We start from the raw sequence: 17,680 nt of genomic DNA on the forward strand, positions 1-17,680 counted from the left end.
TGTGAGGGATTTCATTTTGAACTTTTAGTGATGAACTAAAACTTCAAACTTAATCAAGTCACTGAGGATAAAAACCTCTGATCTTTAAACTGTGGAAGTTGTAAAAAAAAAAAAAAAAAGCTTAGAGACAGGGACAGATGCTGTTCTTCCATCAGTTTTGAGCAAAACAGAAACAGTCAAGTTAACTGACACTGTTGAATAAAAAGTATAAGTTGCATTTATAAAGGGCAAAAAGAGAGAAAATAGAAACCTAACCTAACAAGCAGCAGGGATACCAAGACAGAAAGCATCATCCAGATCAACAGTCCATATAGGTAAACAGATGAGGAACAGGACAATGGAATTTTTTATCTTCTATTAAACACAAACTGTAGGCTACTACATGCTGCAATCATAAATGGTGAAACTCATATATTATATAGATTCATGATACGAAGACTGAAATATCTAGTATCTTTATTTCTTTGAATTGTAATGATTATGGCTGATATTTAAAGGTGTTCAGAAATGGCCGTTTGTCCTGTTTGTTGCGCCTCCTAATAGCCTACACGTTTCTACAAGTTGTGCTGGGCCTGTATGTGTTTTTACTGTGGTTATGATGTTCTGTTTATCCAGATACAGATCTAAATCCTACATCGGAGCTCTCTCCAACTTGTCTGAAATGCATTCTGGGATAGGTTGGGATCCATCCTAATTTGGGAAAAGAAGGCTGCATCTCTGGGCAGTTGAAGGAGCCTGGGCCGTGGTGTGGTGATGCCTTCAAAGGGCGCAGCCTCTGAATTGGGACACGGCTACGGTTTCTTCTGAAATACACTTCCAGTGGCAGGCATGCTGGATCTCAGTTGTCATGGTTATGATAAGAAACACTCCGGTTCTTACTCAAAATAAGAACTTGTTCAACTTCAGACAATGTTTGTTGTCATGGTTACAGTGTTAAGGTAGTTTCACATCAAGCACTGCTCTCCTGTATCATATTCATCCATTCACCACAACCTAACTTGAACCCTGACACTCTGTCTCTTTACATCATGTCACTGCTCCTGTCATAATTACTATGACCTCTAGATGTCGCCTAGCAACAACACCTAACTACCGCTCACAAGAAGCTGCTGCACAGATGAACTATGGGCTTGTTTTTGACAGGATAATCATTATCAGACAGTCTGGTTCCATCAGAATAGTATGAACCACAGAAGTTGAGATGTAGGCCTAAGAATATTTCATCTAGTGATTTTACCTGATGACAAATGGAAGCAGGCACAACAGGTCACTCATGGGTGAACGAGAGTGAAAATGACATGAATCATACGGAACATCACGGGGAAGATGGTGAACAAATCTCAAAAACAACAATAGCCTTCACTTGACAGAGCTGTTCACAGGAATTCTAAATACATAGTTAGTGATGATTCCTCCCAGCCACTGCTCTGAGTCTGAGCTGCTTGTGTCTGGCTGTCAGCTGAGGGCCCCAAGGACCTGGAGCATAGACAACAAGTCTTTTATCCACTGTGTCGTACAACCAGTGAACATAACATAACAGTTTCAGGGAACACCTGTTACACAAGTATTTATTGTCATTTGCACAGTAGAAAAACAAGATTCCCTGGCAATGAAACTCTTACTTTGTGTCCACATCACAAATGCCAGCATAAAAGGTATACAAACTATGTATAAAAATAGGCAATTGAAGAGCAACAATAATACAACAATAGTAATAATAATAATAATAATAATAATAATACAAAAAATACAAGATTAAAAGCTAAACACAGCTGGTATGGTATGATAATGTGTATTGTATGCCCAATATGTATAATAAATAATAAATAATGTGCAAATTGTGCATGTGCAAACTGAAGGTGCTGTTGCATGAGGTAGTATGAGCGTATACTGTTTTTATTATGCATAATACTGTTGAGCCAGGGGAAGAAAAAATATAAAAGTATAAATATACAAAGAGTATAGAAGTATCATGTATAAAAAAAATGCATCGATGTAAAGAAAATCATAGAAAAAAATGTCCAAAATAAAGTTTGTTTTTAAAGCCTTTGGCATTTCCATTGATGTCGGTGCTGTATTGATAAAGTTCCTTCAAAAAAAAGTGTAAAATTTGGTTTGCTGTCAGTCCATTTCTTTTTGTGGATATGAAATTTACCTAAAAATAAAACAAGTTGTACAAAAATAATTAAATCATTTTCCATCTGGTTGTTTTCAAAGTAAAGAAACATGTCCTTTTCATGCAGCCTACTGAATGTCCAGTTTTCTTTTCAATAAAATTTTGTACATTCAACCAAAACATTTGACAATATAAACAGTGAAAAAATAAATGTGCAATAGATTCATCATGCAAGCCACAGAAGTCACAAGAGTATTCAACATCAAGTTTAAATCTTTCTAATGTTTTTTTGCTGGATATATTTTGTGTATGATTTTGAAAGATAGGCTACTTCCTTGATCTTATTGTTTAGACAAAATGTACCACTTTTTTCCCCATTCCACATCCCTATAAATAGGTATTTTTATTGAACAGACTAAAATCAATAAATCAATCAATCAATATGGTTCCTCTATTCAGGCACTTGTATTCATGCTGGGATTCTCTCTCGAGCAGCAGGACTCTACCGTGTCTAAATTAGTTTGGCTTGACGTCTCCACGGAGCGCGAGCGTGGAGTAGTAGTGAGTGACGTGGAGCGGTGTGAAGGAGGCGGGTCCTTTACTACTAACTCCCCGCGCTCACTCAGCAGCTTCTTCATTCACCTTTCCCTTTGTCCACCGACCAGCACCGCGCGTCATGGCGCCCCACCGGTACACCCCGACCAACACAGCCGCCGTGCGGAGCGAGACCGCGGCTGGAGCCGGAGCCGCAGCGCCGGCTCTCTACTACGGTGAGTAGCCTATAGTCCACCAGACTAGACAGACAGAGTACGGCTGACAGCTGGAAGGCAGAGGGCGATTCGGGTCGGTCATCTGAGCCCGAGGTTCAGGATTTGTTGTGTAATACATATAGGTGTGATTAGTGCAATAAAGCTGACAGGTGATTGGATAATTTTAGTAATTATTTTTGATTGACTTTTAATTAATTGCAGTTTGTTTTCATAACTTGTCACAATGAAACAGATTTTTCCTCCACTTTAAATCACTTCAATAATCAGCTGACTGACAGAGAAAACATCAAACTGCTCTGTTTGATTCTTCAGAGAGCTCGGGCTCAGTGGATCTGATGTTGATCTGAAGCATCTGCAGGCCTGTGCTGGGTGGTTGTTGATTTTCCACTGAAATGTTAAAAAATAATCATCAGCTTGTTGTAGCAGGTTTGTGTGTGTGTGTGGTGTGCATGTGAGGTTTTCGCTCTGTTAGGTTTAATATTGAGAAGATAATTGTGTCTAAGACGCTGAGTACTTGTTGTCAGAAATTCAGTGCAACAAAAGATCTTGTCAGCATCTCAGCATCCTCTTTATTTGGACAGGATAAAAGGGGGTTATTTTCACAGATATGACACAGTAGAGTAGCTTTTGATTTGAACCTCAAAGAGCCCTCACTGTAATGACTGCATATAGATGCTGTAGGTGAGATCATTTTGGGTTTGCTCCCACAGCCGCACTCCTGCACACAGTAAAATTGCATTTGCGCCCCCGTGCTTGTTTGATTTATAGAGATTGTCTTTGTTTGACATCATCTCTCATACTGTTTCCACAGATACCGTAGGCCTGCATAGTGTGAGGGAAATCTGTGATGTGCAATAATAACATGGATCTTTATTGGGATGTCAGTATGACATGTAATGAATAAACACAGACAAAGGGTCGGTGGCAGGTGCAGGAAACACAGCTGAGAGGGATGGAGGCATTGTCACATGAAGCCACAGTCTACACACACAAAGTTTTCCTCCTCAGCTTGTTCATAATAGTTCACTGCCCAACGTTAGCAATCTACAACAGGTGAAAAATGCAGCTGGTATGTGATAAAGGATGCTAACTGTATTATTTTTTTTCATCCCAAAGGCTGTGTTGATGCTCACAGAGCTAGTACTGTAGTTATCAGCTCCAGTTAAGAAAATCGTAAATCGTGTGAGGAAAATTATTATTTCCTAATTTGTTGCCTTTGAGTCAGACTTTTGCAATGTGTTTACTGCACTTGCAATATTCCCATATTGCAATGACGTGATCAAAGTGTGATCATCAGTCGACACTAGGCTACTTTAAACACAGTGTCTGCCGTTAGTGGTCTCTGAATCAGGACAATAGCAAACGATGACATCATGAAGGAGCATGGGCTCATGGGAGTTGTTGTCTTCAACATCACAGCAGACTAAAATGAATCTCACTTGAAAAAAATAATAATACTTTTCTTTTTTAATATATACACATATTTCACTTGCTGTTGTTGTGTTCAAGTGAAATAGTGCAAGAGTGACTGCAAGCGTGGTGCTTTTAAAGCTGAAACGCTGCAGCTGCACTGCATGGGGTGAGTGAGCTGCAGCTCAAGACAGTTTTAATAACACAGACTCACGTTCCACTTAACCAGTGCACACTCAGACATATGCACGGTGTGTCAGGTGACCCAAAGGACACGGTGCATTACTGTAATAACCGAAAAATGATTGCAAAGATGATGTAAGGGCATGACCTCGGAATATGGTATATAACACTGGCCTGTTCAGTTACATATTGTAACTTTAACATAGGAGTCAGTGGGGACTGGTTCAATTTTTGGAACCAGACTCATTAGAGGAACTGCAGTTTTTTGTACTAGAGTGTTTAATTTCTTTGTGTAATGAAGTTTAATAATAGCCAATGACAACACTGCCACTACCAACAAAGGTGTCGTTGCTTTGGATTAACCATGACTGAGGCTATTCTCATCAGCAGCAGGATAAAGATTAGCTGAGTATTACTGCTCACTAATGCCATCAGCTGCCCTCAGGTCTGCTTTTGTTGACAAGCGTGTTTCTCACTCAACCTGCTGTACACTAAGAGGCCTGCACAGTAAATGAGTGTGTGTGTGACAACATCTAAATCTATATAAGATAAATAAATACAGAAATACATACAAATGAATTAGCTAGTAAATGTAAAAAAATGCGATTCAGTGCTGTTCTTCTGCTGCTGTTGCTTTGATCAGTGAGATAACCACACCCCCTCATTTGAATATAACAGAAGAGCTGGAAAAATGTGGTGTTAGGACATAAATAAATGTGGACTTTTAATTTAAATAATTTAAATTTCTCGTCAATAAATGACTAAGCTATTTATTTACTGATATATTAATATTTTCGCTTATATTCCTACATTTAATTTGGAATTGAATTCATTTATTTTAGGAGGATTTATAGCTGTAATACTTAAATACTTCATATTTGTGTTTCTCTGGAGTCATAAAGAAAAATCTGTTCATGACGATCATTAGACAGGATCAGTAAGTGATGACTGGTACAGCTCTATAACAGTCAGATCACACAGTTTAATAAACGTCCTGAACTGCCAAAGAGGAAGCTCAACACACCGTGGTTGATTCCCTGCACGTGAGTTCATGTGCAGATGCATTGCCATGGTTACAAAAACGATTTGCAGAAATAGATGCTTCACTTGTAGAGAACTTTGAAGATAGCTTCCTGAGCAGTTCACCATCAGCTGATAGTAGGTCAGCTTTTCAGCTTCCATATTATTTAAGTCTCATTATGATGCATTGCACATATCATTCTAAAACCAGGACTCTGGTCACAATCATGATTTTAGTTGTTGCTTTTGTTTTGTTTTTTTACAATTTTAGTTTTCTGCTCTAGTACACTCACTGTGCTCACTGCTATTTGGTAAATGGGGCTTCATACATTTGCAGTGACACAAATGACTTGAAATCATCAAATGAGGATGATGTGATGTGCATTGGGTCACTGTCTAAACTCTGTAGACTAGTAGTAGACTACTAGTAGTTTAAGTTTCTATATCATCCATTGTCTTATTTTTCTCTACTGTTGTTGGTGTTGTTAGTGTTTTTACCTTCTGACTGTTTCCTCATCAACCTGCTAAGGGACAACAGATGGAAAATAGCCTGGGGTTACAACCTGGCACATTTTACATTCAAATGTTCATAAATATGTGTTGTCCCTTCATTCTTAAAGGGATAGTTCAACATATTGGCAAATTGGCCCATTGCCATAATCCCTATAGTTTTAGGAGTAGGTTCGTTACCTTCAATTCTTGGTGCAAGCTATTTTTAGAACGGCGGAGCAGAGCTGTGAGCTGCTCAGAGCTACGCTAAGGAGGCTAATGGGATTTATTGGTTTCCCTCATCAAACTCATCAAATACGCGATCCAACAACTCCAAAACGCTCTGGTGGACAAGTTGCAAACACACCGGCAACAGCGATTACTGATCTGTACTGAGACTGTTGTTGTTCTGTCACCTGAGTTAAATGATGCTGCGGAAAAACACGCTGTGGTCCGTCATCGAAGTACAGACGAGGTGCAAAGAGTTGATACTGAGCAAGATAGTTATCTGTAGTTTAGCTATACTAGCGAGTACCCGACCCAGTGCAGGACTGTGAATGTGGAGACATGCAGCGGTGGTGTATATGCGACAATTTTAAAAAAAAAAGAAAGAAAGAAATTTGAAGGAGCGGCGGCTAGGATTTAGGAATGGCGGCCCGCCGCTCCTAAATGAATGTAGAGGAAACACTGAATAATAACGGAACATTACGGGACATTACGAGTCTTTTTCGAGGCAAATGCAGAGACTGCTTGCCGAAAAACTGCCTCCGACGGGAACGCGCATCAGCGGTTTTGCATGAATTTACTATCTCTAAATAAACACATTGAAATTGAAAGTACCAAACATACCTGTTGCTTTTTGTCTGGATAATATAGTTTGTTGACTGAGGGCTCTATTTTCCTAGACTAGGTGCAGGCGGGGTGGATCTGCCTTGCGCTTCGCCTTCGCCTCGCCAACGGGGCGTGTCCAGGAGCAGTTTGCAATTTTCCTTCAATGCACGGCGAAGCGCAGCGGGGCGCATCCCGCCTCCTTCCCTCCCACCGGCGCAAGTGGCATAGAGGGCGGAGAGAAGGCGTGGAGTGGGTTTAACACAGCCGAGTCCGTTCTTCACCAATCAAATTAGCTCCTCTCCTCGCCTTTAAATCTGCCGCGCGCGAGGCGCAAGTTTGATTTCACCGTGGAAGAGGGAGGCAGCAGTCAGACGGGAGGAAACTGATGTTCTGGTCCGGTCCAAGCTCGCAGTGTCCAAATATATGGTCGCGCGAACAGACCTCACGGGCTGATGATGCAAAAGCAGTCTGGGAGGAGGTTATGATGTTATCCAGGTTTGCTCTGACATATTGAGAGCTGTTGCCCAGTAAAAAAACAAAACACACACACACACACACCCCTTTTCCATTAATAAAGACACTCATATTTAGTAACCTACTATTTAAACCCGTGTGCACAGATCACAACATAAACAAACAGCTGTGCGTAAAGGAGGCATCACGGAGCGTCTCTCTTTTTCTTTTTTCTTTAGAATTTACCTGAGATGGGAGATGTGAATATCTGCTCAGTATCTGATGCCGAGGCTGATTGTGGTTTGCTGTGAGAGATGATAGTTTATTTGTTTATTTGTTATGGTCGTGTGACGATGCGGCCGCTCGCCCGCTAATAAATCAATAAGTAAATAAATAAATATAGCGGATCATCGCAACGGCACAGTGTGTAGTGTCAACACAGCAATGACATGCAGTCATCCACCCTCACTGTCCTGCTCTTGGGACATCCACAGCTTCTTTTTTGTCCCAGTCCCTCCCTGGTTTCATCTGTGGTAATTCAGTCAGGCTGAGTTTCCATTACGCATGCCGACAGCCTTTGATCTGTCATCAGTGTGACGGGACAATCGATATAGATATACGTGTATGTGCTGATTCAGATAGTTACAATAAATAGGGGTTATTGTGATTATTAATTGCATTTAAATGTGCCTGGAACTGTGGAAACCTGCCTGTGAGGTCTTGGTGACGTGTGCGCACTGCGAGCTGGCCAGTCGAATTACCACTGCGCTTCGCCTTGCGCTGAGAGTAGACCAGGTTGGAGCTGGCGAGCTTTCGGCGCACTCTCAGTGCGGCCTTTTGGCACGAAATTGCGCCAAGCTGAATCTGTCGATACCTCCCCCTGCTGCGCGACCACACCCATCTCGGCGCACAGCAGTCTGCCAATTTACCGAATCCGCTGCACACGTTGTTGCACTGGAGGAAAATACCACTGCGCCGGCTGCGCCAGGGTTCGCCTCGCTGCGCCCCCCTGAGTTGCGCCAGGAAAATAGAGCCCTGAGGCTTCTAGGTGTAGAAGCTAAGCCATGCTAGCCATGTCAGTGGCCTCTTATTAATGCAGGTTGATATCCAAATGTCTGTGTTGAATATATTTGCACATCCAGAGATTAGCTCAGGGAGGGGGGCACTCATGGAAGTTGGTTATCTTACAGTATATGCAGCAGTTTACCTGCAGTGTTCCTTTTTAAAATGTTGAATTAGTTAAAGCGACTAATATTTATGGAGCCGACATGCGAGGATACACAAACATATCCCCAGTGTGGTGAAGGCACTGCATGGTGGTTAGATTCACAGACACAGATTCACAACTTCCTGTGACCTGAAAAAAGTTTGGAGTGAGTATGAAATTTCCTCAGACTTTCCCAGTCATGTAAAAGTCTCCTGTCAGTGGAGACATTTATATATTTAAAACTCTTCTTCTGTTTACAGACTTAGTATGAAAGTAAAGAAGCCATGGGAGCAGCACTTATATGAACATCACAGTGTCTTTGTGTTCCGATTCCCTCAATGGTTGAATTTTAAAACTCTTCAGATGATTTTTTTTCTCGAAATAGAAAATAATATATAGAGGGTGTGAAGTAGAGGTCCACAGTGTGCAACATCTAGAGTGCAGTAGTGCTGTGTAGAATGCAGATGATTACAATGCTAACAAAAAAAAAAGCCTACAACCAGACATTTCCAGCACAGAGCTGTCACAAAGGCTCTCAAAACAGGTTCCAGACAAACACCAACTCCTTGCTGGTCTGAGCCAAGAACCGATTACACCAGGGGCTGGGGGCGGGGTCATCTGACCAACAGGACCCACCGCAAAGATAGATGTTATCAATATCTGACGTTAATCGTTACATATTGCATCAGCTATTAGTGTTGCACTTTTTGTATGAGGAAAAAGCTTTATAATTTAGTGCATTATGTAATAAACCATCAAAATGGATGTCTTAATTAGAAAAAACATTATACCATCAGAACAACATTGACTTTAATACCAGTATGAATCGTAAATAAGAATCAATTTTAAAAAACTAGTACTGTAGGATGTTTCATTGGTCAAATCTAAATCAAACATATGAATTATAGAGAATGTGTTTGAAAGCTTATAGCTAGAGGGTTAGGGTCTTTCTGTGTGCCTGTATCTGGAACTTAGACCAAAGAGAGAACTGTGTTCAAAAAATGCAGCGGCCTGTTTTGTTGTGTCAGTGTTGATCTAGTAACAAGACAAAAACTGCACTAAGCGATACCGGTGCACTGAAATGTTGGAAGACATTACACATGCAATCTGGATAATTTTATGCAAATATTGTAGCAGACAAAACACAACAAATATTGAACAAAAAAAAACTATATTCCAGCTCCATTTCTTTAATGCAACAGTTTCCTATAGTGGAAAGAAATAAATGACCATCAAAACTAAACCAACTAAAAACAGCGTAAATAATCTTTCACATCAGAAAATATATCTCTAATCATGTTTTTGTAATTAAAAAAAGAAGGCTATTGCCTATTAACGAAAAGATTTGAAATATTTCCAATATACAAGATTCACTTTAAACTTGATTTAAAAAATAAAAAATAAATTCTCTAGTAGCAACAATAGTTTTTACCTCTTTACTTAAAAAGAGGAACTTTCATAGCTCCCCATCTTTTCACTTCCAATCCCAGTAGCCTATAGCGACTGACTGCAGCCTCCTCTGAGTGATATGACATGTTAATTTGCTCAGTGTTTATCCCAAACCACCTTTTACTACTTTAAGAGTATATTTGTTGCTTGGAAACAGTTTGGCTTCAGACAGCATAATACAGGACAAAACACATTTATTTATAACAACTTTGGGAAAATAGCATGGTTGTACAGTCTCTCTGACAGTGCTCAGTGAGGTGGGAGAGACAGGTGGATGCTGGCGTGCTGAAGTCAGGTTCACAGAAAAGAGTTCGTCATTAACTCCTGGCATTTTCTTCTGTATTTCTCTCGCCTGGTCTCCTTGTGTATTAATGCTTTTCAAACCTCAGCCCTGTGATGCACAATCAAGTAATTAATTGACTTCCTTTTTTCAGGACCTGGGCTTTCAGAATATTCATTCTGTAGTGGTGTCATGTGAATGTAGAAATAGCAATATGACCAGAAAAAGAAAGGAAAACAAAAAACGGAAAACAAATTTATTTGTTGGAAACAGAAAATGATTATAAACTTCTTTTAAGACACTAGGCTATATAACTGCTCTTCGAGGTCTTAGGGATTTGGGGGAAAAGAACAAGGGTTCTAACTATGATACAAAATATATTCTTTACATTATTTACAAAAATGCCCCACTCGCCTGGCATGAAATCAGTTTCAAACTGTCTCGTTCCATATGAGGCCCATGTCTTGGTCTTAGCTTGCATAAAATGGTTATCTGTGCATTATTTATTGCATTTACGGCTAATTTTCTGATAATCATGATCATACAAGGCAACAGAGCAACTATCTTGATGTAAATGAACACTCTTTGACACATTGTGTGAAGGCACACGGCCGGGTCTCATTTAGGACTTTGGCCCATCCTGTGATGGGGCAGGAGTCTCCTATTGGACACAGATGTTTGAGGCAGAACTACTACAGACTACACACCAGTAGACTCTGTGTCCTGCTTTCAATAAAAATAAAGAATTACATCGCTATCATTCGGCATTCCGGAGATAGACACAAAAGAGTAAAAGAATACTCCATCATACACGATGGTACCGACCTCAGAGGGTTAAGTCAGTAGAACAGCCAAGCATGTTCATAAGCAAATAAGTGTAGTGGGCTTCACCCACAGGTTTCTGAAGACAGGTTTTCAAGCTCAGAGTGAGCTGCTCCACTGTTACCATCTTGCCTGGCTGTATGCCCATATCTCTAAGCTAAAATGGGCAAGGAGGTAGTGCAAAGCTACCAAGGATGAGGATGGTAGACACCAACACTTGCTAATTGAAATCATACAAACAAACCATGCACAAACCTCTTTCACAAGCATTTATCTGTCCAATATTTGCATGAAAAGAAAGAGCTAACACCCCAAACACCGGAAGGACACGCTCAGTGACTCCAATTAGATGAGGTGATGGTGAGCAGACAGCTCATAGACACTGAGGAGCTGGCCAACTGTAACGGCATCCACCTGTCACTCACAGAGAAAATTGCACTTTAACCCTTAGCACATTTTAAATAGTTGAGTAATTGTCATGAAGAACACTGAGGGTGTTGGGCGCTGTGAACGCTGAACTTCACATCTCTGTAGAAAGTATCATCTGTATAGAAAGTAGATGCAAAAAGCCAGTTTGGAACCAAGGAATCAAGAAAGTGCTTTGTCCAAGGTGCCCGACAGAGCAGAGACAGCAGGATGGGGTGGTTTACTGTCAGTGGTCCCAACAAAGATAAGAACTGCAGACTGAGCTGCAGCTCTCCCCGTCACAGACAACAACGCCCTTAAAGCCCAAGTGATTTGGATCAAGAAGGTCATTCTGTGAGAGGAAGTCGGAGACATGCAGAGAACATTCTCCACTTGAGCAGAGTCAAGAGAAGAGTTTTTCAGGAGAGGGTTTTTTTTAACATGAAGCAAGTGAAGCATTTATCACATTTACATTTACACTGTTATCCACAATGACAGACAGGTGAGTGACGGTCAACACTACAGCTTCACTACACTAGGACTAGTACTACATCTATTCAAAGAGCAATATTATTTGCAGAGCTTGCTTAGAAATATTCAACCTGAATGCAGTCAACAGAAAAGGGGTAGATAGTGAAAAGATGTATTTAATTAACAGACAGAATCTTACAAAACCAAGAACTCCAGAGACAAAAACAGAAAATCCAAAAGAACTCAGGAGGACGAAAATGGAAACTTCACAGAGGGAAATGGGATCAGGGCTCAGAGAGAAACTGGCTTTCCCCAGTAGGTCAATGGACAGACTCAGTATGTTTACATGCACAGCTTTTAATTTGAGCGTCTTGTCAGACTTCTGTCCTTGTCCCAGTTTACATGCAACTGAGAAAATGGAATAACTGACGGTGTCCGCCTCATCAGGCAGCAACATGCGTCGTTTCAGCAGGTTAATACGGCCCCCTGTCCTGTTGACTTTTCTGTCACCGAATAAAAACCTGAATACAAACAACTTAATAAGCTTAAAGAGCAACTAAACCCCTCAGTTTTGGCTGACATGCATCTAAGCTGTAAATTCAAAAAATGTCTTGATTATGGGCTGGGCTCCAGGAGCCGTTAGATTCGACTCTCCAACAGCCCCCAACTGCTAGCCTTGTGTCACCAGGCTCTTCAGAGAGGCAAATAGCCTGGTGTCTGTTAACTGCATTTTGGTTCCCGTCTTAGTGGATCTGGAAATCACCAAATTCACCAAAGTAAAAGTGTTCACCAACATAAAACTTATAAAATAGACATTAATTTGTAATACAATAAAAGCAAAAGGTTAACTTAATGGCTTGGGGACTTTCTTGTAAATTATATTCCTTAAATTAAAGAGTTTCACCGCATTTTATCAGCTTGGTGCGTTTATTTTGATTTAAAGGGACAACGAGGAGTTTTGGAAAAGCGAAGCGTTTTCACACTACATTTATGAGCCTCCACGCGCACCGTGAAATTCTTTGACCGGCGCAAGACAGACTCATGTTTTCATTCATCAAGAATTAAAGTCAGAGGTTCGAAGACGATCACATACCGTCGTAGTTCCGACCATAAACGGCGATTCGGCGGCGTTATTCTCATGACTCGCCACGAAACCGAAAGTAAGGAAACGCTGATCGGCTCGCCCAGCATTTCCGCCACCACTAATAATAACAAAATAACGATAGAGACAAAACGATATATTTATCAAAAATGGGCCCGTTAACAAGTGTGGGTAGCGTAGATTCATCCACATTAACGTGAGACTTTTTTATAACCGAATAGAAACTCTTCGTTGTCCCTTTAAAGGCCTGTCTCTCTCGCCCTGGTTCCGGTTGCTTATCAAAACAGCGAGTCAACGGCCCCAGACTCCTGCTGCCGTGCCAGGGCAGAGCTGCAAACGATCCGCATCCAGTGAGCCGTTAGCCACAGGCAGACTAAAATGTCAAGAGTTGGACCAGAATCGATCGACAACACTACTTCATACCCAAATATATTTGTTTTCAGCTGAAAAAAGTGGTTTAGGGGTTAAGTTACTCTTTAATAAATTCTCAACTAACCCCGACCAGACCCGCCGGTCTGGGCCAGGTTTGGGTTGAGAATTCCTCCTCCTTCCTTTCTCTTTCTCTCTCTTTTTTTCATAAAACACATCCTCTCACTGGTCACACGTTTTTTTTCTTTACTTGGCCGGGTTCAGGCAGCTTCTGTGCTTCACTTTGTGTCTCTTCTGTTGTGGAGCATGCGCACATGCATTGTCCAGTTTCAGTCCGATTAAAGCAGAAGTAAGCGATCCGGTCGTTTTGGCTAATGCTGCGTTCCAGGCAGGCTTTTGAAACCGTAAATTACAGCTTCAAGTCACGACTTACGACTTTGTAGCGTTCCAGGCAACCCACTCGTGTTTTTCCGACCTGTTTTACCTGTGAAAGTGCACTATAATGGCCACTCGTAACTTCCGACCCGTGAACTCGTACCAGATCGAACTGGTACGACTTCACAGGTCAGAAAAAACACGAGTTATGGGTTGCCATGGATCTATTGGTCCTCGTCCCTACGTCACCACATTCAGGCGCATCCCTTGGCTGCACACACAGCCCTTCATGCCGTTCTCTCTCCTCATTGGATAAAACTTGTAGGATACGAGAAAAGTTTTCTCCTCGGCTCAGAGCAGAGCAGAGTGACTGAGAGACCCGTGTTTTGGTCCAAACACTTGCTGTTGGAAGATATAAGTAATTAAGACTTATATTAACACAAAAATATTGCTTACTTCTGCTTTAATTAATATTAATCAATTTCCCATTGCATTATCTGGGTGTCTTAATCGGAGTTGGAGAACTACTCCAATACTAGTCGGACTAACGCGTTCACATGCACTTCAATTGTCTAGTTAAAGTCGGATTAAGGCAATAATTCAGTTTTTTCAAGTGTCATGTAAACGTACTGACTGATAAAGACAAGCGGTAGTACAGAAACAGGGAGGCAATGGGGACAGGACACAGGTAAAACACATGGGGGAGGGGTGGAGAGTCAGCAAGGTGGTGGGGTGTCCTGGCTCAGAGAGCAGCATAGTTGTTGTTGTGTGAGTTCTTGGTTTGCACTGTGACAGGGATCAAGGCTATCAGACACATTATATAATATCCTGGCCTTCATCTGTCTTTCTTCTCCTCTCTCCATCTTCCTCCCCTCCACCCCTTTCCCTACTGCTGAATAATCTAAATATATTTCCATCTCATTTTTTCCCCTACCTCTCCGTTCTTTTTGTCTTTTCATCAGTTGTTTCTCTTCTTAAAAGTCCTCTGTGATTCTCAGAAGGACTGTCTGACAGGCAACCTCAGGGGCTCTCATCATCCCCGTCTCTTGTGCTTCCTTTGTAGGCCCGTACACACTCTGCAAACTGTGTGTGTTTGTGCCTGCATGCCTATGTGCGTGTCTCTCATTCAAACGGTCTCTTCTGTATCTGGAACTTGGACCAAAGAGAGAACTGTATTTAAGAAATGCAGCGGCCTGTTTGTTGTGTCTGTGCTGATCCAGGTACCAGTAACAAGATTAAGTGTAATAATATACTGTATATAATCCAGGAAGGCCAGTAAGAGTGCTGACTAACTGACTGGTGAATGGATGTTATTGGTCTGTTATACAGAGACAAGGCTGTGTAAAACCCTCAGAAGTGTGTCTTTTCTCTTGACAATGATGAGGTAAACCACAACATTTTAAACCTCTCTTGCAAAGAATGAATTCATATTCAGCCAGTCTCTAGAGTTCCATTAACATAGGCTAAATGAATATGGACATACCCTCTGTGGAATCACCCATAGCTTTCTGAGGAGTGGTTTTGCAGCTCAGAGTGAGCTGCCAACATCCTGCCAGTACCTGACTCCAACAACATCTGGTTAATACAAACATCAACAGAGGGGGGTGCGTGTGGTTCCTAACTTTTTTAACACCACAGACCAGTGACTCGCAGGACAATTAGGATGTTCGACCTTAATCCAGGACGCAGGGAGATTTCTGTCTGTGAAGTGATGAGGTGGTGGAGAGCCGATCGCGACATACTGTATAACACACAGCACGGCTTGGGGCATGTCAGTCACCTGTTGCAATGAACCCGTAATTTAAATTCAAATGTTTGTTATTGGCAGTCATGGGGTCTTCGGTCCGTCCCAGCGACGTTTGTTTGCTACTCTTCTTTTTGCAGCGGCAGGCTTGTGGGCCTGCCTGTCAACTAGCTACACAGTGCTGGAAGCAGGAGGAAGAGACACAGACAGAAATGGCAAATTTTCCAGAATAAAATCTCATGCAGTGTAATGTAGATAATATATTATGTGTATATGTGGCAAGGTGAAGAGGGCCCAGGCGGGGATTGAACCCACACCTCCCGGGTAATAATCATGCACGCTTGCCAGTCACCCAAAGGGACATCCCCTTGGCCAAGTAGCCAGGGCGCATCATCAATTGGAGGCATAGTGACAGGAACCTCAACTGTCACATATAAATAAATAAAAACTTGCTTGCTCGCACTCCCCCCTCCCGTCGGCAAAGTGACAGTGGCCTCCGAGGACAAAAAGACTTGTTTACCAGTATTTCAGGAGCATGGAGCAATGAGATGAAGATCTAAACCGTTTCACAATATGTCTACTGTTTACTACTCCTTCTATTTTCCTTCCGCCTTCTTCTTCTTTGGTTTATTTATGAACACAAAACTTGCAAAACGTGCTCTCTGGCTGGCTGGATTTTTTATTTGGGCTGCCGTACAAACATGGCGCCACAACCGTATAACGCCGTTGCCACACCGGACGCGGAAGCTCCGAGAAGCGGGGGCATTTTTATTAATCCTCCGCGGCTGGTTCGCGCCCTGCCTCGTTTCGGCGTCTGGTCTATTTTGTGCAGGAACCGCGAGCGTCAATCTTGGGCAGGAAGTCTCACAAAGAAACACGAGAGGATCCGGTCAATTTACAAAATAAAACACCGTGATTGACAAATACGTGAGGCCAATGTGTGTACGTTTGTAGCCTATTTGTGTTTATTAATCTAAACAGAGCGCGAGAGATGAACGAACACACACACACACACACACACACACACACACAGAGGGGCAGAAGTGTAAGCACTGTTGAAATTTCTTATTTGTGATGTTTTATCCTTAAAAAGGGGGGTTATGATAGCATCATATAGCCTACCATTAGTTGTGGTTTTAATTGCATATTATATAAATATGGTTGTATGATTATAATTATTTCTTAGATAGAAAATCGGTATCGGAAAAATCGGTTTTGGCAGGTCAGACCTCCTTAAAAACCGGAAATCGGTATCGGCCAAGAATTTTGCAATCGGTGCATCTCTATTACACACTTATACAAATATATTCATGGCTAGTATATTCAGATTTTGCCAACAACCTTGTTTATTATTACACACTGGACCTTAGTTTAAACTATGTGTCTGCCTTATCATTTCTTTTTCTGCTCTTAAATTAGAAAATATCAAAGTCAGGTGGTTAGAGCACATCCCATGTGGGAATAGCCCGAAGGAGGGAGACTACCTTTACTGCATGTCTCTATCCCTGCTCCCTGTCTCTTCACTGTCCTATCTAATAAAGACATATAAAAAAATTAGCAAATGTGGAAATGGACACAGACTAAATATTCCTGCACCTCAAGGATTAGGTTTTGTAGTGATGAGATGGATTGGTGATTTTAACGACACAATCACTGTTCCAGCAGAGCTGTGAGTATCACATGTACAATTACTTCAGTATCAGGCCAATCAGGGATTGATCTTTGACCCACATGAGAAAATTATATTTACACCGCCAAACCCCAGTGCTGCAGTCAGTTTAAAAGTTCTCTAAATGATTGTCACTGCCGTCACAGGTATGTCACATTTATTTATTTATTTATTTATTTATTTATTTATTTAAAAAGGACAGTGTGCAGTGACATTTGTTATTGGAAAAGATGGCTGCACCAGATTTAGCGGAGCCGCTAATTTCCATCTGTAGTCCTGTAGCGACAAACATCAAATATAATAATTACGTATTGACAAACATCAAATATAATAATTACGAATTGACAGACAAGCGGTTACGACAAACATGGCAATTGGTAAGCCTACATAGTACATAACAACATGACTGTTTTAGAAGCCTACCTGAATTGCGCTAAGAGGTGGTTTAAGGAATAAAGTATTAGAGTGCAATAAAAATTAATCAAATACAAGAGTTTTACATAAAGTGCTGTGTG

The 17,680-nt window shown here is 41.3% G+C and overlaps 1 protein-coding gene across 2 annotated transcripts in view; it reads left to right on the forward strand.

Annotated features, from left to right (window-relative positions):
- Positions 1-2,646: 2,646 nt before the first annotated feature.
- LOC146971003 (choline transporter-like protein 5-A) overlaps positions 2,647-17,680 on the forward strand; it is a 47,501-nt gene continuing 32,467 nt past the window's right edge. For both annotated transcript variants that reach the window (XM_085804889.1, XM_085804890.1), the window contains exon 1: positions 2,647-2,886. In XM_085804889.1, coding sequence (XP_085661015.1) covers positions 2,793-2,886 — 94 coding nt within the window. In that variant the 5' untranslated portion in view covers positions 2,647-2,792. The remainder of the gene's footprint in view (positions 2,887-17,680) is intronic.

The sequence above is a fragment of the Trachurus japonicus genome, chromosome 17 (genome assembly GCF_045865225.1).
Source record: "Trachurus japonicus isolate A0001 chromosome 17, Traja_1.0".
In the NCBI taxonomy this organism is placed as follows: Eukaryota; Metazoa; Chordata; class Actinopteri; order Carangiformes; family Carangidae; genus Trachurus; species Trachurus japonicus.